Here is a 26,114-nt window from a genome sequence, read left to right on the forward strand (position 1 = left end):
AATAAAACAATCCATAAAACTCAAGGGTTAGCAAACAATTTTATTGATAAAACAGTACATGCTTCAAATTATGTATAGTTGTTATATAATATTGCATGTGTATATTTTAAAATTATATATATGTACATAATTAAGAACATTGTTTGAATAGATGTATAGCTTTCATTCGTGTAAAGTAAAAAAGTCAGTTATTTGGGATTGACGAGAGGATTTTTTATTATGATCTTCAAAAAACGCTTCAATATTATTTAAACCATTGTACAGAGAATCGGTTGTATGTTCATTGGTTTTTAAATATGACCGCAAAATCTTGAACAAATTTGCAACTAGCTCGTTTGAAACTGGTTGCAGCATATCATCTTGCAAGTCATCTTCTATATCACTTTCGCTATCATGCTCAAATTCGGATTTAGATCCCAATAGCTCCACAATATCTTTATCTGTGGGAAACTCTGAAGTAATAATATCGTCATCCACATGCATAAAATCATTAAAGGTGACACCTTCTGTACCTTTGACATTTTGCCAAGCTTCATATTCATGCCGCAGTTGAATTTCTTCTTTACTCCTTTCTTTTATGCGTTCGCTTATGAAATCCAAAGGAATGTCATCTTCTTCCTCCCATTCAGAATATTGACCGAAGTCGGCTTTTCTAAAACAATTAGAGATGATTTCAGGCTTAATATCGCTATTCCATGCATTAGTTATTTCATCAACACAGTCCATTAATGTAATGTTAAGATTTTTGTTTACTTCAAAGCATTTTATAGTATTTTTTAAAATTCTGTGACGATAATGACATTTTAAATTTTGTATGACACCTTGATCGAGTGGTTGTAATTTTGATGTCATATTCGGGGGGAAAAATGCAAGTTTGATAAACTTTAATCTCTGTTGGATGTCTTTAGGATGGGTTGGGCAATTGTCAATAAAAAGTAGATTATTTCTTCCGGCTTTTCCAAATTGTTTGTCTAAGTTAAGAAGCCACTCTTCAAAAAAGGCTCCCGTCATGCACGCCTTTGAATTTGCTTTATAGTCGAGAGGTAACCATTTAACACCTCTAAAACAGCGGGTTTGATTACTTTTACCTATCAAGAGTAATTTCAATTTTTCTGATCCATCCATGTTTGCGGCAATCATCAACGTAACTCTCTGTTTACTGTGCTTTCCTCCATGGCATTTCTGGTTTTTAAAAGTTAAGGTGTTATCTGGAAGACATTTAAAGAATAAGCCCGTCTCGTCTGCATTGAATACGTCCCGTGCTTGATAACCTTCTAATAAATGAGATAAAACATCACATTGCCATTTCATACAGTCTTCTTCGCTTACATCATTACTCTCACCACACGCCTTTTTATGACATATACCAGATCTTAGAAAAAAAAAAAAACTTTAGGTGCCAGCTTGCACATTTATTTTATGAATGCACATACCTTCGTTTCCAATTATCGAGCCAACCAGTGCTTGCCTTGAAATTCGATTGTTTTCATTTTTGACTAAATTCCAGTGCTTTTTCTTTAAGTAATCCTCCGGATATAGGCAAATTCCGTGTTCTTGCCGATTTAAACCATTCTAAAACTGCTTTGTGCACATTTACGTATGTTGGCTTTTTTAGTATCTTTGAACTCCCACTTGCACCACCACTTTCGATTGCAGTAATAACCGTTTGTTTATTTTTTAAAATAGTTGACACTGTATTTGCCGGAATAACATACTTTACACCAAATCTTTTTTTCGCGCACCCATTTCTACTTCCTTTATTAGTTTAAATTTTTCATCAATAGATAAAGTTTTTAAACAACGTCTTGATGACATGTCAACAGAGTTTATTTTCGCGTAAGAACAACTGCTGACATCTGTTTGCTATAAAATAAGCAACACGTAATAAGGGAATTCCCCCGGAAATTCGACTTATCAAAGCTGGCGCCAAATATTCTGTTCGAGTTATCAAGATATTCCAGTAATAGAAGTTCGAGTTATGAAGTAAAAATTACACACAATTCTCACTCTAAACGCCATTGCCAAGCAATTTGATTCGAGATATCAAATATTCGAGATATCGAAGTTCGACTTATTGAGGTTCGACTGTATCTATATACGATTGCTTTTGCGTAAATTTATTCACCTTCATTAGGGAGAGTGCACATCATAAATACAAAGCACAGATTGCTCGTTAACAAACAGTGGTGCAGCCGACGTTTACTTCGCCGGCGACTTAAGTGCTTACGACGCCGCCATTAGCGATTTCCGACGTTGCGGCAGGTATGTAAATGTAAGTGACGAAAATTTACAATGCGAAAAGGGAGTTTCAGGCAGTGCGCAAGCTTCCGCCCTACTTCACGCACTGCAAAATAAGAACAAAAGAAGGAAAGAAAGAGAGGTCGTCAACCGCTTTATAGCGAGCGAAAACAGACCGACCCTCCGAACTACCAGAGAACGTTGATTAAAGTTCTCTGCTTCTACTGCGTAACACCGCTTTTGGACGCCGATGAGACGATGATACAAACGAACAAATATGAATGGACAATGATATACAAGGTGTGTGACAGCACACTACGAAGAACTGCAGGGTGGTCGCTTCTTTGCGTATCAGCAGAGAATCATATTGAACGGATGTAAGAAAGACAGATTAGCGTACTAGTGAAAATGAGGGACAAATGGACGCCCAGTTAAGGGTTGAAAAGTCCTCTGCCCGCTATTAATCGCGTGAGTTTTGTTTACATTCTGTGTATGCGTCGGGGGCGGCGATGCCGCGGTTTGAGAAAATCGTATTCTGACGAATGTACTCTTGTACATATGTATGTATTTCTGTTTTACGTAACACAAGCGTGTCGAGTAAAACTTGAGGGTGGCTTGGGCGCTAAATAAATGAAATGGAAGCCAAGGATAGATAGAGCACAATTAATGCGAGCAAACGAAAAAGTGAATAAAGCGGAGGAAAAGTTACAAAAGTATAAAGTGGTAGTAGTAGTAAATATAATGTGGCATTTTGTGTATAAAAAGGAAAAATGCAAAGTAATGGAATACTGACGTTGTTGACTTATGCATGAATGAATTTAAAATCACAAAATGCTATTCATTGTACGCGTAGCATAATGCAATGCAATTAACACCATCAAAAGCGAGTGGCGACAGTTAGTGGCAGCACCAATAAAAATCAGTTGCGACAAATTATCAAGCCGCAGAACAAAGTGACGCACAATCATACGACGCTTCGATTTACGATCAGTTCAATCGATTCGCTTCAATATGATTAATGTGCAGGATTTATCGGCATACATCCATATAAACATAGGTATTGCAGACTAAAATGTTGAAGCAGGAAGTTTTTTGTTTTTATAAAAAATAACAACCACCATGCGCCAATTTTCAAAAGCGCCACTAACAGCAAATACTAGCATGACGTGCTCATCGCTTCGGTTTCCTCACTTACATACATGTGTATGTATGCAGCTGCATGGCAAAATATGTATATACAGTTACATATGCATGCATTTCTGCTCTGCTTTATAATGGTTCTAGTAGACCAAACGGCGACGTCGGGAACGTAAAACAACAACAATAACTATAATAGCAGTTCGGTGACCAATTCACACGGTATCTGCAATTTGTTGTTGCTATACATTTAACAAGTGAACATCAATTTTCATATATATATGTATCTATACATACTGGTAAATATATATGTACATATGTACATACAAATATGATTCACACGAGGATCGTGTTTTGAGATAAAGGCGACACATTGAAGCCTATTAGAAATTAGCTGATTGCAAGAATTGGGTGTGTTCGAAGAAGTCATTGCATATTTTTGAATAACACGAAGCTTGTGACAACATTGATATTTTAGAGAGGGGCTGCCCAGTTGGAAACGTTTAGAAACGTATAATCTGTTTTAAATGTTTCACTTTTTTTATAGCTTTTCTCTAGGAGAGAATCTGCACTAATGATGGTTCACGCAATCCCGTCATGGGTAAGGTAACGCAATTTTAGAGTTTTATTATTATTATTATTGTAAATAACTGTTGCCTTTCTCTGCTCGTTCATTTTTATATTAACATATCCTAACTTTTCATTTTTGTTTGCAAAAGTCAAAAGTCAACATTCTTGGGTGTAATTAGGTCTGTTCTTGTAAAATTTATCCAGTAACTTAATTTCGAGAGAATTCGCTCTCAAAGAGAAAAATATCAACAAAAAGCACATGAACGCAAAATCAGTAATAATTTGCAAGTTTTACGAACAGCTGATTAAATTGTTGGCGAGAAAACCCAAAAGAAGTACAAATGTTTTCAGTTGCGCTACCTCGAATTAAATTAAAAACAAAAAACAAAATAAAGCAAATAAAATGCAAACTGATTTTATTTTGCCGCCAATAATTTGTTAAATTTCATCATCGCTGTCAGATGAAGAACATTCTAAAGGGTGTTTTTTTTAGAGGTTAGGTTTTCAAGTTGGCACTACTTTTTTCGCAGATGGTCTTTTTGACAGCTGTCACTTGATTTATGCTCAGTTTGGCTTGCCATTTCATAATGAATAGACTTACACCTGAACAACGTTTGCAAATCGTGCAAATTTGGGCCCAAAACGAGATGGCCACCGATCCCGAGTTTCACAAGAAAATTTTGTTCAGCGATGAAGCTCACTTTTGGTTGAATGGGTATGTCAATAAGCAAAATTGTCGCATTTGGAGTGAACATAATCCACAAGCCATTGCTGAGACGCCGTTACATCCTCAAAAAGTCACTGTTTGGTGTGCTCTATGGGCAGAGGGAATCATTGGTCCATATTTCTTTAAAAATGAAGCCGGCCATAATGTTACAGTCAATGGAGAGCGCTATAGAGCCATGATTAATGACTTTTTCGTGCCTGAATTGGACGATGTTGATGTGGACGACCTTTGGTTCCAACAAGACGGCGCTACATGCCATACAGCCAACGCAACAATCGATTTATTGAAGGAAACTTTTGGTGAGCGCATTATCTCGCGCCGTGGACCTGTGGCGTGGCCTCCAAGATCGTGCGATATAACACCGCTGGACTATTTCTTGTGGGGCTATGTGAAGTCGCTTGTCTACGCAGATAAGCCCAAGACGATTGACGTCTTGGAAGAGAATATTCGGCGCGTTATTGCTGACATACGGCCCCAATTGCTGTAGAAAGTGGTCGAAAATTGGGCCTCTCGGCTGGAATTTATTCGAGCCAGCCGCGGCGGCCACTTGCCCGAAATCATTTTTAAAACATAATGGCAAACCCTTATCTTTATAATAAAGCTAAATTCTTGGCCATAACATTAAATTATATACGTTTTATTTCATCTTGAAAACCTAACCTCTAAAAAAAACACCCTTTATAAGCAATTGTATTGTTGTGGCAATCAAATTTTTCTTCATATTATTACAGAGAGTGCAGCAAAGGTGGCTGTGGTTCATAAGTGCATACCTAATAGCTATTTAATATATGACTTCAAATAATCTTTCGCAACAAACAATTCGCAAGTTTCAATTCGTGTTTATTTCTGAGAATGTGTTTATTATATGAATTTATAGTGTTAAACGACTTGGCGCCAACTCATTTCTCAACTCACCAGACATTTACCCATGTAGACGTTAGCATGTGCTCGGCGAGCTTGGCCCCAAAACTCTCTTGTTCCACTTCGCCTTTTCTCCACGGCAGTGATCATTTCTACCTTCTCACTAAAGTTGTAGCCGCCTTGTCCAATCCAGGGACCCCTAAACCAAAGTTTATAACACAAAAGGCGAACTGGGAACTTTTCCAACGTACGGCAACTGTAACGTCGTTTAAGTACAACCAATCATCTACGATCAGCAAAGAGGCCAACAATATAACTAAAACTATTCGTACAGCTGCTCACCTATCTATTCCCCAAACACAAAACAAATTTCACAAAACCATGGTGCCTTATTGGTCTCAATTTCTTTCTTCTTTACGTAACAAAAAACAAACCCTTTGGCATAATTATAAGAGGCATCGTTCCCTTTCCAATCTATTGGAATACAAAAAAAGTAACGCTTATTTCAAAAAAAAAACTGAAAGACGCAAAGAGACAAAGCTTAGAGGTGTTAACTAGTACAATAACCCCAGATTGCAGCCCCAGAAAAATTTGGTCTAATATAAAGATGCTTTCGGGTACTTTCTCCCCCTTATCCATCAAAGTATTAGACACCCCTCATGGCCCTATCAACTCGTCTGCGGACATGGCAAATCATTTTGGCTCAGTTTGGTCAAGCTATTCAAAGGACTCCAATTTCCACCCTAATTTTGTTGCCGAGAAAAATCTAACTCTAATAGAAAAGTACGTTAATAACTCTCCATCACCTTCAGCCCAAAAAATTGAGTCCACTATTACCATTTTCGAGTTTGAAGTTACTATTAATTCCATGTCAGGTAAAACCCCAGGCCGTGACCGTATTTCATATTCATTGCTGCAAAACTTACCATCGGTAGTCAAAACTCGATTAGTCAACCTGTACAACGCCATCCTAAGCCAAGGCACCCTCCCACACACGTGGAAGAATGCACTAGTACTTCCCATTCCAAAATCGTCTCAATGCGGAACTTCTGCTTCTGATTATAGACCTATATCACTTTTGTCATGTTTAAGCAAAACACTAGAGAAGATTGTTGCTAACCGCATTGTATGGTTCGCACTTTCAAACAAACTATTTGATGCCCATCAAGTAGCGTTCAAGGAAGGCCAGGGAACGATGGACGCCTTACTTATTTTTGAACATTTTGTCACTTCTGCCCTTTCCACAAAAAACCACGTATCTGTTCTTAGTATTGATTTCGAGAAAGCCTACGAAAGAATCGGTCCGCATGCCATTCTTCGAAATCTTGCGTCTTGGAAAATCGGTAAAAAAATATATAACTTTGTCAAAAACTTCCTTACTTGCCGTCTATTTTCAGTCAAAGTTAATAATAAATATTCAAACACATACAAACTTTTTAATGGTATCCCACAGGGGTCACCACTATCAGTGATCCTCTTCATTATTGCATTTGACGACATAAACAAAATTATATCGACGCATAAAAGAATGAACCACATAATATATGCCGATGATTTACTTCTCTTCTCTAAATGTAAAGATTTATCGGTGGTACAGAATGATTTCATACAAATTTTATCGGAATTAACAAACTGGTCAAATTCGTCTGGGGCCAAAATATCGTTTAATAAATGCAGAAACTTTCATATATGCAATAAGAAAATGTGTCCACCGATGAACCTATCTTTCAATAATGTCAACCTATTGTTATGTAGCACTTTAAAAATTCTTGGTATTATATTTGATTCTAAGCTAACTTTCAAAAGTCATTGTAAATACCTTAGACTAGCTCTAGTTAAAAGATTAGATATAATCAAATACTTATCGTCGAAACACTGTCTTGTCCATCCAGTATCGCTCATCAATGCGACCAAAGCGCTACTCTTATCTAAAATCGACTATGGCCTACCGATCTATGGGCACTGTGCGAAAAACAATGTTAAGCTCATTCTCCCTCCATACCACACCGCAGCCAGGAGAAGCATACGTGCCTTCCCGACCTCACCGGTTATTTGCACTTTGACAGAAGCTGGTCTTCCAACCATCGAAGATAGAGCTACTGCCAACACCATCAAATTGATCCCAAAGCTCCTTCGGTGCAAGAATGCAGTATTGCTCAAGGCGGTTTATTCGGCAAGCAGAAGGAAAAAACACGGATATCGACCGTCAACGATTATGAGATGTTTAAATGCTGCGAATGAACTAGGTATTCCTATCAAACCAGAGAAATTCGATTACAAACGTCCTGTGCCATGGTTCCAGTTTAATAGTCTGCTGTACCTAGACATGCATTCTTTTAAGAAAAGTACAACTCCTCCTACAGTTTACCGTCAAGCCTTCGAACAACTTGCCTCAAATCTAAAAGAACAAGGATGGAAATTTTTGTATACGGACGGGACTAAAACTGTTTCCACCACAGCCTTTGCGGTAGTAGACTCCGACCATAACACAATTTCAGCTGGTCATCTACTAAACTTCTGCTCGGTTTTTACTGCAGAAGCAAACGCCGTTCTGCTGGCAACGCAGTATGCTCTTCGAACTGGTGAAAAATACGTTGTATGTACTGACAGCATGTCCACCATTCGTTCAGTAACCAACATACCAAAAAGCAACTTTATCATCTCAACGATCCGCAACGTTTTAGCTGGTGGAAATAATTTAATCAAAATCATGTGGGTTCCAAGCCACGTAGGAATACCTGGCAATGAAGCCGCTGATGAAAGAGCAAGACTGGCAGCAAATCAACCACTTATCGCCTTGAACGTGATTCTCAAAGAAGATGTTTTTAGGCTTTCAGAAGCAAAATTTTTCAAAGCCAAACTTTCTGAGTGGAATAATTTCCGGCATCACTACTCAGCATTAAACTCGGTAAGGCAGTCACCCACCTTCCCGAGAGGAATAAACTGTAACGATCTTAGAAATTTCTCCCGCCTACGAATTGGTCATACGACAGCAACGCATAACCATCTCCTTAAGGGTCTTCCACCTCCACAGTGTCCATTTTGCAACAGCGGTTCAATCTCGGTCATCCACTTGCTCGATAATTGTCAACATTTTTCAACAATAAGATTCAACGTCTTCGGTTACAACACCCCTTCCGATGCCCTGAAAAGCTATGACTCCGAATCCATCAAGAACATCAACAAGTACCTTACGTTAGCTGAGCTTAGGAAGTTAATTTAGAGTTAATTGTCTAATAGCGTATAATGTAAGATATTAATACTATTTATTGTTACTCTGGTAAACTCATTAACAAGCGAGCCGAAGGTATTTACACTAGTGCTCCATTTAAATGTAAAGTAGTGGATCTCCTCTACTTTTCTTATATATAATAATAATAATATATGAACTTAGCGATACCGTTATATGCAGCCTATTATTTTTATTAAGGAACCGACCAATCGATTTGTGTTGTTGAAAGCTGAAGTTTTAAAATAAAGCCATCATCCATACACGTGAATAAGTAGTTCTTGGAGTTTTCGTTTTTTTTGTTAGTATAAACATAAATGCATGCATAAAATATAAATTTTTACCGCAAAACTCAGCAAATAGTTTCTTTATTTTTTATAATTCTTTCCTACCACTACGCTAATTTAATACTTGAAACCTTAGTGCCGTGTAGCAATAATGGCAAGGAAACCTTCTATTTGCCAGTTTGCGACATTTTACAAGTTTTAACCACTTACGTTTTTTTGTTGTTTTTTTTTTTTTGAGGACTTTATTGAGGAAATACAAAACCAAAGAAGACAACGTAGAAACTTGAGCCGAGGTAGTGTAGGTCAAGAATAAAGCGACATTATAATATTGATACTGGAGTACTACATATCTACATACATAAATTCATGCGCACATACTTTATATGATTGTGTGTACATAGTACACACGAGTGCATTCTTACAGAGCACTAAAAGTTGCCTTCATTCCAATATCCAATATTCACGCGCATCATTAGTAATAAACTCTTGAGCAGCATGGGATAATTTTCTTCTTATACAGTCCCCCTCTTCTTTGTGATTTTAGTCGAGTTCAACAAAGCATGCCAGTCATTTCTTTATCTAGCTCACCGGCGGCAATTTGAAACAGCTATAAATTTCCTATAAGTTATAGCAATGATTAGTTAATCCAACTAGGCCTTTTTAACGCAGAGGTGGCCTGCTTCTTCCCTTGGTCGCTGTATTTTTTCTTATTCCTGTAATAGCCCATTCTATCGAATTTTTTGGTAAAATTTTCGAGCGTTTTTCCAGTTTGCTCTTCACAGTTACCGAATTTCGGCCTCGTTCTTTGCTTTACATATAATTTTTTTTGCTTTATAAACTATCGGGGGCGATACTACAGGGCTTGCTTTGCGCCTAATCACAGGGAAGTCCACTTGGTTAGCGTCTTTACGTTTTCATTTTCTTATCCGGTGCTCCTGAAACCAATGGCAATGTCGAGTGGCGAATATACTGACTATTTCTTGCGATTGCAGACTTTCGACGTCAAGCTTTTCTGGTGATGTTAGAAGCCATTTTCCTGCTGAAAGGACTGTGTAGATCTTTATTGGATAGGACGAATACGGTTCAAAAACAAAAAAAAAGGAAGAATCCGAGCAGTACGCTAGCTGGCTGAGCTGAAGAAAGTAGAATATTTAAAATGAAATGGATTCATAAAACGCATTTAGACAAAGTCAGCTGGGTTTTACTCTTTTAAGCTGCAGTGCATGAAGAATTACAATTTTTTAGAAAAATTCAAATGGGCAAGCATAATCACATCTAATCCACCCTTAACTTATGCAAATGTAGCGAAAACAAAGCCCTTGAAGCAGCATTTTATGCCACTATTTACCTATATGTGTGGATGTGTGTATATGTTCATATAGAGCAGTGGTCGCCAACCCGTCGATCGCGAGCTACCGGTAGCTCGCAAAGGCAATTCTGGTAGCTCGCGCTGCTCACGTTGCGAAAAATCCAAAAGTCTGAAAATCATACCAGTATTAGCAAATTTCAGAAATTTTCATAATAAATAGATAAACAGCGGCAACACTGCGGTAAGCGATTTCGCGTCGATAAACACGACGCGAAGTCACGTCTCCGTTCTAGGATCGGCTGGAACCGATTAGCGTTTTCGAGAATTTTTTGGCTTTATATAATATATACGCAATGCACGTCGACATTGCGCTCAGTTTAATACTGAACGGCATTATCAACGTTCTGCAGCGGTTGGGTTAGAGTTCGAAACATTATAGCAAGCAGTAGTAAGAAGGCGAAGGCATACCATTTCCATTCGGAATGGGAAGAACAATACTTCTTCGCAGAAGTTAAAGGCAAAAGTGTTTGTTTGTTATGTAATACCTCTGTGTCAGTTCCTAAACAAGGAAATATTGAGAGGCGTCATAAAACTGTACATTCGAATTTTGAGAAGGCATTCCCGTTAAATTCTGCCACCAGAAAAGAAAAACTGAAACATTTAAAAATCCAGTTAATTGGACAGCAGTCAATATTTTTGAAAACAATCGACAAAAAAAAGGCTGCAACTGAAGCATCTTATCGTGTTTCCCAGATAATTGTACAAAAGAAAAAACCTTATGAAGACGGGGAAAGCATAAAACAAGCATTTTTGGAAGCTGCAGATTCTTTATTCGCCAACTTTAGAAATAAAGACGAAATAGTGTCTGCTATAAAATCTATGCAACTTTCTGCTAATACAGTGATGACGCAATTAGAAGTAATGAGCAATGATATTTTTTTACAGTTAAGAAGTGACTTAGATAACTGTATTTATTTTTCACTGCAACTGGATGAATCAACAGATGTAGTTGACACCTCACAGGTGGCCATATTTGTCAGGATGGCTTTTAGTGATTTTACAATTAAAGAAGATCTTTTGAAGTTTATTCCACTCAAAGGACATACTACTGGGCTAGAGCTGTTTTCTCATTTAAAAAATCTCATCTCTTCTGAGAAAATTCCAATATCAAAAATGGTAGGCCTGACAACTGACGGTGCTCCAGCTATGGTGGGTTGTGATAAGGGGCTCGTGGCGCTATGACATAAGGATGAAAGTTTTCCACAATTTCTTAGTTACCACTGTATTATACATCAGCTAGCATTATGTGGAAATTTTCTAAACTTGAACAACGTTATGAAACTGGTGGTGAAAATTGTGAACAAGATTAGAGCTCAAGCGTTACAAAGAAGATTATTTAAAACCTTGGCTGATGAAATTGACTGTCAATACGGAGAGCTACTTCTTCACTCTGAAGTGCGATGATTAAGCAGAGGACGAGTGCTCAAACGTTTCAATGATGTCCTGCCTGCTATACTCCAATTTTTCAAAGAACGCGATGAACCGATTCCTGAACTGGAAATTTCGACTTGGCTCAGAGATTTTGGTTTTCTTGTGGACATTACAGAGAAATTAAATGAGCTTCACTTGCAGCTTCAAGGCAGGGATAAAGAATTAGCGGAAATGATTTCTGATATAAATGCATTTATTACAAAACTTGAATTTTCGGAACAAAACCTAAAAAACCGCGATACTAAGTATTTTCCTATTCTTTCCGAAAATATATCCAAAAATCTATTAGATCCCTATGACAGTAAATATCATATGGAAATAGTTTCTAACTTAAAGGAAAACTTCAAAAATCGTTTCAAGGATTTCAGCAAAATTGCTTTAGTGACGCAATTTGTGGTTTCACCCTTCATGGACATTGATATACAACAGTTTGCAACTTGTGTTATGAACAACTTTGGCGAAGACATTGCTGTGACAGAAATGGAACTGATTGCTTTTCAAAGTGACTTGACTTTAAAATCTTTAGGTTCAAATACAAAATGTATATGGACTTTAGTAAGTAAAGATAAGTATTCAGTTTTATGTCGTGTTGCGTTGAAAGTGAAAGCGTTATTCAGTTCAATTTATTTGTGTGAATCTTCTTTTTCCAATATGAAATTTATTAAAAATAAATACCGCAATCGGTTTACAGATATACATTTGGATAACTGTATTCGAATGACTGTATCAAATTATACTGCAAATATTAAAAAAATTATCGATGAGTCAGAATGTCAACCTTCTCATTAAATATGCTCTTTTTATCTGCCCATATTTTATTTATATAATAATGTACTATTACTGTTTTGTTGTTTTTTTTAAGTCGCTCGTGATTTGCCATTATGACTGCAAAAAATTTTGTTACGATTGATAGATGTGAACATGGATGTAGTTATGCATAAGTATAAGCACTATAAGTCATAAGTTTATTTTATATAGAACGTATATTAGTAAAATAAATACATGTATTGTATGTCGAATATAACTGTGTATTATTTAATTTATGTTGGCTTGTGCAAGTAGCTCGCTGTTTATTTCAAAATCTTGAAAGTAGCTCAACACAGTTGGTTGGCGGCCACTGATATAGAGGGTATACCAAGTTCAAGTCTCCTTTTTAGCAGTGTTTCGTTTTGACAGTTTGTAGAGTTGATTGTCATATTCTTTCATAGATGTTAGGTAGAAAATCTACAATTTATTAAAAATTAGTTCAAGATAATTAAAATCTGCTAGAAAAGGAGCGGATATACTCGTATGTGAATTTGAAATTTCGAAAAATTATGCATATTATCAGTCGTTCAACAAAGCTCTGAATAAAAAAGTGAATAGCAAAATTTAGTATTTAGTCGATTAACTTGAAAATAGATAAAATTACCAGTGGAAGCTCGCCTTAGGCGTTCAATTGAATATACCGCTGCCGTAAGAGAAGTATTGAAAAAGTTCAAAACTTGTGGGATGGTATTGACGATAAATGGTTAAAACAAGACATTGAAATGTGACACATTGCCATCGAAGCAATCAATTTTTTACAAAAGAAATTCCCAGGAAAAATAATTTCACAACATTCCGCAATAATTTGGCTGGCAATATCAACCGATTTAACGCCATTGGACTATTTTCAGAGTTTATTTGAAAGCTTTGAAAGATAAAATTCGGTGCGAAACCGCTGAGGTAAAGTCTCAATTGAGCTTAAATGTCAACAGTAAACGTGCACGCGGTGGACACTTTGAAAAATATCATTTATATATATATATATATGTATGTATATAATTGGCGCGTATACCCTTTTTGGGTATTTTGCCGAGCTCCTCCTCCTATTTGTTGTCTATACGTCAATAAACAGACAACAAACTTCCATTCGAAATATGTGTTTTATGTGAATTGAATAAAAGAAGCTCGAACTTGAAAGACCTTGTATTAACACCCGTGCATGCATGCATGTATGTATGTCTGTAAACTAAACCGCTAAAACCTGAAAGTCAGCCGATTGTGTAAGGCGTTTACAAGCAAAACAACTTTGAATAGAATGAGCATACATACATACATAGAAGCATGTAAAAGCACCCCTTTGACTTTTTTCCTCTGAAAATCCTAATAATAGTTGTGCGGCATGAAAACTAATATTAAATGGACTTTCAACATTGCACGCCTGAACGAGCGCCCTGAAACTCTTTCGGGGTGGACGCGACTGGGCCGCGTAGAACCATGTTCCAAAAGGCGATTGCAATATAAATGGGCACACCCATACATACAAGCGCATATGCACTTATGAGTAATGCGACATAAGGACAGCGGCCAACTGCCAGCCACGCAGTTAGCTTGTCGCGTCCTTTTTTAATGCTATTTTTTCATTTTTTTTTTTTCTGTGTGTACACAAATTCTCTCAACAAGTCTCAACGGGGAATTTTCAGCTCGCGGCCGTAATGCAAATGACTCCTTCACGTGCTTTGGATGTTGCCAAGCGATCGTGTGATGGCGATCGTAGAACGTAGCATGTGTTTCAGAAGTTTTTGACAAATGTGCACATTTCGAAAACGTAACTCGCAAGCTGTCAGCTATCAGCTGTATTGGTCCACAGTGGCAAGAGAAATACTAATATAGGTAATATTTGGGCAGCTTTAAGAAGACTGCTTTTTTATGATCGATTGCTCTCAAAATTCAGCATGTAAATGTTTTTTAGGGGTTCGCGTGAATGAATGGAATAACTCCCTTATGAGTCTTTATAAAACTTACTATCGATGCTACGAGAAATTTTCCATTTACATAGTCAGTAAAATATTTATTTTCGCCTAGCATGTGGTTTTGTGTGAAGTTTGAACCCTGCCACAAAATTCACTTGCAACTAAAGGCGGAAAGAAGCTTCTGCTGGAAACCGCTTTCGGTAATAAGTAACAAACAATAATTAAGAGTATCGAGGAACATTAAGTTCTAAAAGTAAGGTGACTTTCTATTTTTCTCGAAGAATGTATATTTATTCCTCAATATCTATTTTGTCCACTTCAAACTAATCCCCCGCATATACAGTTCTCTTAAGCCATCGCTTTTTCCAATCCTTGACGAACATTTTATTATTGTCTTGAGCTATTGCAGCTTTGCAGTTTTCATCTCCTCCATCCTTTCATATATTTCTTCAAGTTTGCTAACAGGAAAAAGTCGTAGAGAAATCATCCCTGAGTAATGACTCTTTTGAGGATCATCATTGGCGTCATTTAACAGCTCAGAGATCTCAATTTGGAGACTCGGCGACTAGTCACCCAGCATAAGCAGATCAAATAGGAAGAGCATTTAAAAACCTGTAACTTCACCACTGGTGCGAATAAGCTCTGGTCCACCGTTAACTCCCTGTCGAATGCGACGAATCACAACGACAAAGTAGCAATCACCTTCAGCGGCTGCACTTCATCGGTGTATTCGTGGAGATGCGTCCTGTCGTGCTTGCCAGATGACTCAGTTTGCAGCGAATGTTGTTGTTGTAGCAGCATAAACATTCTCCATACATATATGAGGAATGCTGCTGAAGTGACTGTCCTTGGCCGGATATAAATTCGGGTCGTTCCGGTAACGTAGAACCGACTGTCGTGGGAACGAATGTCTGCAGGGTTGATTCCTACGGTAACACCCAAGCAGAAATTGCTTGCTGAGCATTTTACTGTGCTCCTTGACCCGGAGCGTGGACACCTCGTTGTGAAGTTGTTGCAGGGAAGACGTCAGGAGGCATTCCGTGGCTGTCCTGATAGCAGTATTTTGACAGATCTGGAGCTTTGTCCACTGCAAATTACTAGTACCAGACGACTAATTGTTTTAAATGTCACCAGCAACATTACTTTGTCTTTGCCCCAAGAGCTTGTCGCAGGCTGAGGACCTTGCTCCGGTTTTGGACCTTAGGGGCGATAGCGATTGTATGTGCCGAGAAAGAGAGCAAACTGTCGAAGCTGACGCACAAAGTTTTGGGGAGTTAACGGTCGGTATTGGTGTGTCATCGACTTTCACCTTTAACTGCAGTTTGACCTCGTTCGTCCAGGTGGTAAAGAGGGCCGCCTATCTTTCTTGAATAGCCTTGTATTTTATTATCAAATTTATTAGACGTACGAAGTATCCATACATGTCATACATACACACACATATGAGTATACACACTGCACACGACTTTCTTATCCCTATTTACGTATTTCCTTTTGTTTTCGCTTACAGCTTGGCCGCTGATCAGCTCGTCTATATTGGCTTGAGGGACATTGACCCATACGAAGCATATATCCTGAATAAATTGGGCATACGAGCGTTTGCAATGGATGTAAGTACACTTAGCGATGCATATGTGTGTGTAAATGCATGCATGGATTTATGTTTGTAAGCTAGTTTGCACAGTGGCTAATTTCTGTTTATTGGTAAGGTAATTCAAGACTGCTGAAAAAATTGTGTATCGTAGCTGCAGGCCACATTTCATATCCAACTCAACAGAACTTTTACTCTTCGATAGGGACAATATTTAGCTTAAATGTAACGCGCGCCTTTTTTTGGTATACAAATAGGAATGCTATAACGAATACGAATCAAACGAATGGGATAATCCGTATATGGGGTAAAACTATCCCAAAATTGAAAACTGGAAAAATTGCCTCACGCGGTGTACATCTTCATTTAAATATTACATAAATAAAGGCTGATCAGATTGAAGGTACTTTTTCCATTAGAGTTTTTTTGACAGATCACGCATGGCTACTGTCAAACTAAATACATTATTTTTCCAGTACTCACTGACATTTCATCATGGAAAGATTTACGCCTCAACATCGTTTATAAATCGTAAAAATGTATTACGAAAATCAACGCTCTGTGAAAAGTGTTTATCGGAAGCTCAGACCATCTTATGGTGTTTTGGCTTAATGGCTACGTCGAAAAGGAAAATTGCGGTATTTGGGCTAAATAGCAACCCGAAGCCATTCGTTCACATCATTGAAAACAACCGTTTGGTGCGGCCTATAGGCTGTAGGAATCATCGGCCAATATTTCTTTAAAGACGAGTCGCATCAATGCAACAGTGCATGGCGAATGCTGTCGCCCTATGATAAACGACTTTTTGATGACGGAAATTTAGTCCCGTGATCTCCACAACATTCGGTTCCAACAAGACGGTGCTACTTGCCATACAGCCCGTGAAACAATGGATTTACGTCGTTTCAGCAATTTCGTTCTCGTCTCAGACCAGTGGATTGGCCACTTGGGCACACCTTTGGACTTTGTAAAGACATAATCTTTTGTAGATAAGCCAGCTTCGATTGAGGCATTGGTAGCCAACATTACTAAAGTTATTTACGAAGTAAATTAAATAAGCAGGAAGAATTCAACAAAAACCTTCAAAAACGGCTGAGTGAACTTGAACAACAAATCAAATCTCAGTATTAAATAATGGTTGACATGTTAAGAATTATGGCATGAAATGCGAACGGTTTAAAAAAACACCAAAATGAGCTAGAAGTACTATTAGATTTAGAAAAAATTGACATTTGTCTAATATCTGAGACACACTTCACTAGACAATCCCATATAGAATTTAAATACTACAACGTTTATCATACCGTCCACCCGAGTAATTGTGCAAGAGGTGGTAGTGCCATAATTGTAAAGAAAAACATTAATCAATACGAAGAACCCAATATGAGTGCTGATATTTTTCAAACTATCACTATCACAATTAAAACAAAAAACCAGCCTCTCTCAATCACTGCTATATACTGCCCACCGAGATACTCTATCCCCTCAGGCAAATTTAAAGAACTTATAAATATGCATAAATTTAAGTTTATAATGGGTGGAGACTTCAACGCGAAAAATACCATCTGGGGGTCGCGCTTAACTAGGACAAAAGGACGGGAACTATATAAAGCAGCACAAGAAACGGGCTGTGAGTTTCTATCAACAGCTAAACCAACCTACTGGCCAACAGATGTCAACAAAACCCCAGACTTGATCGACTTTTTCTTAGTAAAAAAAATATCACACAACTATGTTCAAATCAGTGAGGGAACTGATCTTAACTCAGATCATTCCCCAATATATCTAACAATCAGCGAAGCAATTGTCGAAAAATATCAAGCACCAACTCTATACAATAAACCCACAAATTGGAAATTCTTTAAAAAAGTCATCCAAAGCAATACATGCAATAATTCCTCGATCACAACAGAGGAACAACTAGAAGTAGAAGTTTTCAAGTTTACACAAGATATCCAACAAGCAGCGTGGAGTAGCACACCTTTTTTAAAAAAGAAAGTAATCGGATCTAACTATCCCAAAGAAATAAAGCAACTCATAGCAAGGAAAAGACAACTCCGGCGAAAATGGCAACACACACGATTCCCTGGAGATAAGGCCACTCTTAAGAAAGCTTCTCAGGAACTAAGACGAGAAATAAATAATTTAAAAAACGAGTCAATGAGTCGATATTTATCTGAGTTGACAGCTGATAAAAGAAATGACTACTCTCTTTGGAAATGCACAAAATATTTAAAAAGACCAAACTGTCACGTTCCGCCAGTAAAAAATGCAAATGACACCTGGACGAGAAGCGATAAAGATAAAGCTATAACATTTGCAAATCATCTATCCAACACCTTTCAACCGAACGAGAGCCAATCCGATGACTTATATCCCTCCTTAGATCAAGAAACAACTCTAATCCCACATATAACTGTGAGCGAACTGAAAAGAGAAATCAAGCAACTAAAAGACAAAAAGGCACCTGAATTTTATTTAATCACAGCGGAAGTATTAAACCAACTACCCAACAAAAGTCTAGTAAAATTAGCCAATCTATTCAATTCGTCGATCCGACTCCAGTATGTTCCAAGCCTGTGGAAAGTTGCAGAGATGATTATGATTGCCAAACCAGGAAAGGATCCACATATTGTTTCTTCATACCGCCCAATCTCCTTGTTGCCACAAATTTCAAAACTACTAGAAAAGCTCATTCTAAATCGCTTAAAACCAATAATTGAATCTCGCAACCTGATACCTTCACACCAGTTTTGATTCCGCTGTAAACACTCCACCATAGATCAGGTGCACAGAATTACAGCTGAAATAGAAAAATCGTTCGAAGAGAAAAACATATGCTCAGCAGTCTTCCTGGACGTCGCGCAAGCATTTGACAAGGTTTGGCATGAAGGCCTTATCAACAAATTGAACTCATGCCTGCCACTTCAATATAGTGCATTTATGAAATCGTATATAACTGAACGGTATTTTCGCGTAAAACAAGGGAATGAGTATTCCAAATTGCAGAAAATAAACGCTGGCGTGCCGCAAGGAAGTATCCTTGGACCCCTTCTTTACCTTATATATACGAAAGATATACCAATACCTCCAAGCACTATGATCGCCACCTTTGCTGACGACACAGCAATCCTCGCAACAGGAAAAACCGCCGAAGTAGCTGCAGCTAAACTTCAAACTGCTATAAACGCAGTAGAAAAATGGACGAAAATTTGGCGAATAAAATTAAATAGTAACAAATCAATTCATGTAACCTTTACCAATAAAAAAGTAAACCATCACCCAATAATGCTACTAGACGCTCCAATTCCATACGCAAATACTGCCAAATATCTTTTTTATAACCCTCGTTGTTAAAGCGAACTTAATTTGAAAATATTAAAAATGAACTGGCTCATTGGACGGAATTCAAAACTCTCCATATATAACAAAATAATGATATACAATCAAATTATCAAACCCGTGTGGTCTTATGGCGCTCAAATTTGGGGCTGTTCCAGTCAAAGTAATATTAACATAATTCAACGATTTCAAAATAAAATTATCAAAAATATTGTCAACGCACCTTGGTACGTTCGCACTGCAGATATTCATCGTGACCTCTGCATTCCTACGGTCGCTGAAGTTAAAATACAAGCAGAAGCCCGCTCTATGAGGCTCCAGAGGCACATTAACGAGGAAGCCAGCAAACTTCTCAACACCGCAGGCCTAACCCGACGACTCCAGCGAAAAAAACCATATGATCTTATCGGTAGTTAATGTAAAGAAGAGATTTTAAAATTCTCTTCATAAAAACCCCACATAATTGTTAAAATCATACTGCTTGTTAGTTTCCCTTAAACTAGTTGTAGTGTCAACAAACATTGTATACCTATATATAGTTAAATGTTTGTAAAAAAAAAAAAAAAAAAAACAAGTTTACGAAATACCGACCGAAGTCCTCCAGCGAGTCACTCAGAATTGGTGTTTACGGACGGCCTTATTACGGCGCGGTTGTGGCCAACATTTGAAAGGGATTACGAGTATCTTTAAAAAATTAATTCCATGAATGGTTATACACTAAAGTAATAAACATTGCCCAATCAATTTGAATTTTCATATTTTTATTTCAATTTAAAATCCAATACCTTTACTTTATGCATCACAAAGTATTCCTGCTCAAAACCCAAACCCAAGTCCCGGTTATATGGCCATGAGGCACGAAACTCTTTCTTCGATGAATGCACTCGACTCAGTCCACTGTGCGTTACTTCACTCGCCCTTTTAATCGAGGGAGTGTATTCTACTGTCAGTTTGTGCAAAATTAAAAATTTTTCGATGTGTCCTCCGGCTTCTATCCTTAACTGGCGAAGTGCATATGTATGTATTTGTAATACATATTTACGTTGTTACAAAAGTTGTTTGACGTCGTACTTTCACTGCCGTTGGCACGGCGGCGACAACAGGAACAGGATCAATTTACCGATAACCTACTGCAGCTATTGGAGTGATCATTCATATGCTTTCATGCGTGTGTATATATGTATGTATGTGTACAGTATGCGAATTAGAATACAACCCTCACGGTGAACCGCTAGTAGCAGCATATTTTGTATAAAATTCGTGACTTAGGACTCACGTGCTGTGGTGGTTGTAATGAACGCAGGGTGTAGAGTGTCTCATATATGTACATGTGTGTATACAAACATACATTGGTGTGTGCAAAGGGTGCACAGGATCTGCTGATGGTACGTGCATGGACATTAATTTTTACATCGACGTTTCAGTAAGGGGAATGAACCGAATGGATGGCATAGTGCACGAAGCCACAGTTGTACATAGCACATACATTTATGCACATAGTTTATACACATGTACATATATACATACATATATGTATACATTTGTATACACTTCTGCAGTTCAGTGCATTTACAGGCCATTTGCATTTTTTCCATACGCCGCTGGGTGGAGGGGTGGCAAAGCACAGCTTAGAGACCTTGCACTTACCGAACTTTCTAACCCATTTTGGTATATTATTTATGAGACGTGAAAATCGTTGTGTTGAAAAATTTTAATGATTTTTGCTTTGTTGTTTGCCTTTTGGAAAAATGATAACGGTTTGCGCACACTTTGAAACATTTTCCTGCAATCATAACTGTATGTGCGTTCGACCTGTAATAATGTACAGGTAATGCTGCTGGAGTGACAGTCCTTGGCCGAATATAAATCCAGGTCGTTCTGGTAACGTAAAATCGAATGTCCTTGGTTTTTTCCTCCCGGGCTCGCGGGTGAGCACCAGTACTCTGGGGCGAATTATGCATAAGGTAGTGCAGCAAAAGAAAAATTTTAGCGATTAATAAATGTTGAACTCTAAATAGACCTTACATTTTGTTATTGTAAATTTATAAATTTACACAGCTGTGACTATCAGAGTGTAGCTATTTTTGTCAGTTTTTCCATTTTTTTTCTTGCCAGTTTATCAAATTTCGAATAACATTTATTAATCAATAACTTTTCGTTTTCTGAGAAGATGTCTGACTTTCAACTTTACCATCAAACTTTGAGCCATCAGTAAAGCGTAAGCAGTTTTTCCGACCAGATATTCCCATGGCAGCCGGTTCTACGTTACCGGAATGACTCATTCCCATGGCAGCCGGTTCGACGTTACCGGAATGACTCGGGTTTTTTATTCCCGACCAAGGGCTGCCGCCCCAGTATACTAGCCCTGTCTAGTGTACCGTATTTTACCCTAAATCTTTCGTCACAGGAGCAACTCATTGCAGCCAGTTTGCTCCAAATACTTCTCTTCCGGGCTGGCGTCGAACCCAACCCCGGACCTGAGGTATTCTACTGCTGCATTTGCCACAAACGGCTCCACCCGAACTCCACCTCGGTTAGGTGTAACCAGTGCAACGGGTGGTGCCATCTTAAGACCTGCTCAGGCCTTAAGACCCACAGGGAGTGGTCCACAAGGTATGTGGCCACGTGTTGCTCCCGCTCACAGGTGGTCTCCGCCTCCACGGCTACACTGCCCTCAGTGTCGGCACATCACACTGTCGCCACTAACAATACCTCAACGGTCAGGAGCCCCCAAGAGCAACACAACTCCCTCTCCAACCCACAACCCTCCTGCTCCTTCCCCAGTGCGGGGACAAACCAGCAGCTCTTGGTCCCCCGCACAGTCTGCTCCGTGTGCCAGACCGTAGTTCCTCGGAACTTGACAACTGTCCAATGCAATTCTTGCAGTGGCTGGTGTCATTTTCGGAGGTGCTCCGGCCTGCACACCACCCGTGAGTGGACACGCGACTACGTTGCCCCCTGCTGCAGAGCTCTGCACCCGCAACCGCCCCCCGTGGCGCGGCCATCTGACAACATCAGGCCATTCCCCATTTTGCGGAACGCACAGCAGGACCAACGCAGACAACATCACGCAGCCCTCACCCCCCGAATTACGACGACACTCCCGCGAAGCTTTAAGCTTCTGCAACTGAACTGCAACGGACTCACGAGCAAGATTGACGAGATAGTCGACTTCATGAGTCGGTTCGGAATCAAGATAGCTGCGGTCCAGGAGACAAAACTGCACGCTAGCTCCCCCCTGATTACCAGGGACGGCTACAATGTGCACCGAAAGGACCGCGAGCGAGACAGCGGTGGTGGCCTAGCGTTCATAGTACACCATTCAGTGCAGTATCGTCTTATTGATGAAGGCATCGACCGCAGGGACAGCACCTTAGAACGTCAAGGTACAGCTGTCCGGTCAGGCGATGCCGAGCTCGAAATTTACAATATTTACATACCCCCTGTCACCTGCTGCCCGGCAGGATATCTCCCCGATATTGGTGCGCTCATCAGGGGAGAAAACCGATTGGTAGTAGGTGACTTTAACGCGCATCACGATCTTTGGCATTCAAGCCTGCCAAATGATCGTAGGGGACAGCTATTGGCAGAGCAGATAGACGATTCGACGTTCAGCACTGTAAACGACGACGCCCCCACTAGGGTAGTGGGCAATTGTAGCAGCTCGCCTGATATAACAATTGCTAGCGCTGGACTGATAAATAGCATAACCTGGCGACCTATGCTATCGCTTGCATCAGACCACTTGCCCATTATCATCTCGATCGAGAGACCTGCCGACTTTGTTTCCGCGCATCACCGGTCATACATCAACTTCAACAAAGCTGATTGGACCAGATTCGCGGAATTTACTGAGAACATCTTCGCAGCCCTACCCACTCCCACCGATGTGCGCGCAGGCGAACGCGCATTCCGCAAGGCGATTACAGCCGCCGCGGCTCGCTTCATACGTGCTGGACGGATCCGGGAATTACGTCCCAATTTCCCAGCCGAAGCAGCCGTTATGGCAAACGAGCGTGACCGCCTACGCCAGGCCGATCCCGGGGATCCTCGCATAAAGGATCTCAATTTGGAGATCCGACAACTGGTCACCCAACATAAGCGGACCAAATGGGTAGAGCATCTGAAGTACTGTAACTTCACCTCTGGTGTGAGCAAGCTCTGGTCCACCGTAAGGTCCCTGTCGAACCCGACGAAGCACAACGACAAGGTGAATATCACCTTCAACGGTCGTACTTCGTCGGACCCGAAGAGATGCGCGAGCTATTTTAGCCGGCAATTTATATTGCATCCTCCGGTCAACAGATCCATCGCTGTGCCACCAGACGGCTGCACAAACTGCCCTACAACAGTACACCGCTTGCTTTCACCAGTGACGAGGTTCAGGGGGCCATCAAACACATGAAACCATCTAAAGCCATTGGCCCCGACGGACTAAACATGCTGATGTTGAAAAAGCTGGGTCCATTGGGAGTAGAATACCTCACAAAGGTCTTCAACCTGTCCATGGCCACTCTCATCATTCCTGATAAGTGGAAATTAGGGAGAGTGGTCCCACTGCTGAAGCCTGGGAAACCCGCCAACCAAGGGGAGTCTTATCGTCCGATAACTCTCCTTTCCCAAGTAGTGAAGACACTTGAAGCCCTTCTACTCCTACTCCTCACTGAACACCTGACTCCAGCCCCACACCAGCATGGTTTCCGTAGAGTGCACGGTACCACCACGGCACTCACCGTCATAAACACCCAGGTAAACCGCGGACTAAACCAAAACCGCCCCTGCGAGAGGACTGTCCTAGTAGCGTTGGACCTACAAAAGGCTTTCGACACGGTCAGCCACGCCACGCTACTAGATGACATTTTACAGTCGACACTCCCGCCAGGCCTGAAGAGGTGGACCGCGAACTACCTGAGTGGTCGTCACTCGTCGGTAATATTTCGAAACCAAACCTCAAAATAGAGAAAAATAAAGCAAGGAGTACCGCAGGGTGGTGTCCTTTCACCCTTGCTTTTTAATTTCTATATTTCGAAACTCCCCCAGCCACCAGAGGGAGTCTCACTGGTCTCATATGCCGACGACTGCACGATAATGGCGTCGGGCAATGACATTGATGACCTATGCTCAAAAGTAAACGACTACCTCGCCCGCCTTTCTCGCTTCTTCACTGCGAGAAACTTAAAACTTTCTCCCACTAAATCCACGTCGACCCTTTTTACCACCTGGACAAAGGAGGTCAAGCTGCCACTTCAGGTGCACGTCGATGATACCTCAATACCGACGGTAAACAACCCCAGAATTTTGGGAGTCACCTTTGACAGCTTGCTCTCCTTCTCAGCGCACACAACCGCTATTGCAACGAGAGTACAGAATCGCAACAAGGTCCTCAAGTCGCTCGCCGGCAGCACTTGGGGCAAAGACAAAGAAATGTTGCTGTCGACTTTCAAAGTAATAGGCCGACCGGTTCTAAACTATGCCGCGCCTATCTGGTCGCCTGGAACCAGTGATACGCAGTGGACGAAGCTTCAGACCTGCCAGAATACCATCAGGACCGCGACAGGATGTCTCCTGATGTCCCCTATCCAACATTTGCACGACGAGGCGCACATGCTCCCGGTTAAGGAGCACAACAAAATGCTCGGCAAGCAGTTTCTGCTTGGGTGTCACCGTAGGCCTCACCCATGCAGACACCTGCTCGAGCCTGAGCCACCTCCCAGGCACATCAGGAGACACTTCCTCAACTACGTGGACGAGATCCAGGACAAAACGGACAGACCACTCCAGGATCAGACAGTATACAGACAGCTCATCTAACGGTAGGCCCAGGAAACTGGCAGTTTCGACGGGTTGGGTCCAGAGGGAGAGAGGTGTTAGATGAGTGGGTTTGATGGGGCATGTGAAGAGGTGGTTAGTGTCGTGCGGGGTACCTTCACATGCTGGACAAATGTTTAGTATGTCGGGGTCAATTCTGGATAGGTAGGAGTTTAACCTGCTACAATATCCAGAATCGACCCCGACATACTAAACATATGTCCAGCATGTGAAGGTACCCCGCACGACACTAACCACCTCTTCACATGCCCCATCAAACCCCCTCATCTAACACCTCTCTCCCTCTGGACCCAACCCGTCGAAACTGCAAGTTTCCTGGGCCTACCGTTAGATGAGCTAGACGAAGACGACCGGTAATTACACTACACTGACAGGGCGAAGATACTGCTACAACAACAACAACAACAACCAGATTTATTGTCAACGCACTCACGTCTAGCTGGAATTCTAGTACTAAATAACCCATATAGTTTATGCTCGTTGTCAAGGTGACATTTCACGCTAAACAAATTATTTTGCTTTTTTTGTTTGTTCCATTCAGTTGTGAATTACAATAAATAGCCCTCTCCCTCTGGACCCAACCTATAGATACAGCACGTTTTCTGGATCTACCGTTGGATGAATTAGACAAAGGCAACCGGTAACTACACCGCACTGACAGAGTCTAGTAAGCTGCTCCAACAACAGCAACAACAACAACATTTTCACAATGTATCAATGCTTCAAACTCGTCCTTATATTTGTTTTGTTGAATTTTCTCAGTATTTGAGCAGTGTCTCCTGCCTT

At 40.1% G+C, this 26,114-nt stretch overlaps 1 protein-coding gene across 1 annotated transcript in view; it reads left to right on the forward strand.

The window, feature by feature from the left end:
- Window positions 1-26,114, forward strand: part of LOC128859259 (arginase, hepatic) — a 63,057-nt gene that overhangs the window by 35,719 nt on the left and 1,224 nt on the right. Inside the window, exon 4 of the mRNA XM_054096115.1 lies at window positions 16,077-16,176. Coding sequence (XP_053952090.1) covers window positions 16,077-16,176 — 100 coding nt within the window. The remainder of the gene's footprint in view (window positions 1-16,076; window positions 16,177-26,114) is intronic.

This window comes from Anastrepha ludens, chromosome 3 (assembly GCF_028408465.1).
Source record: "Anastrepha ludens isolate Willacy chromosome 3, idAnaLude1.1, whole genome shotgun sequence".
Classification (NCBI taxonomy): domain Eukaryota; kingdom Metazoa; phylum Arthropoda; class Insecta; order Diptera; family Tephritidae; genus Anastrepha; species Anastrepha ludens.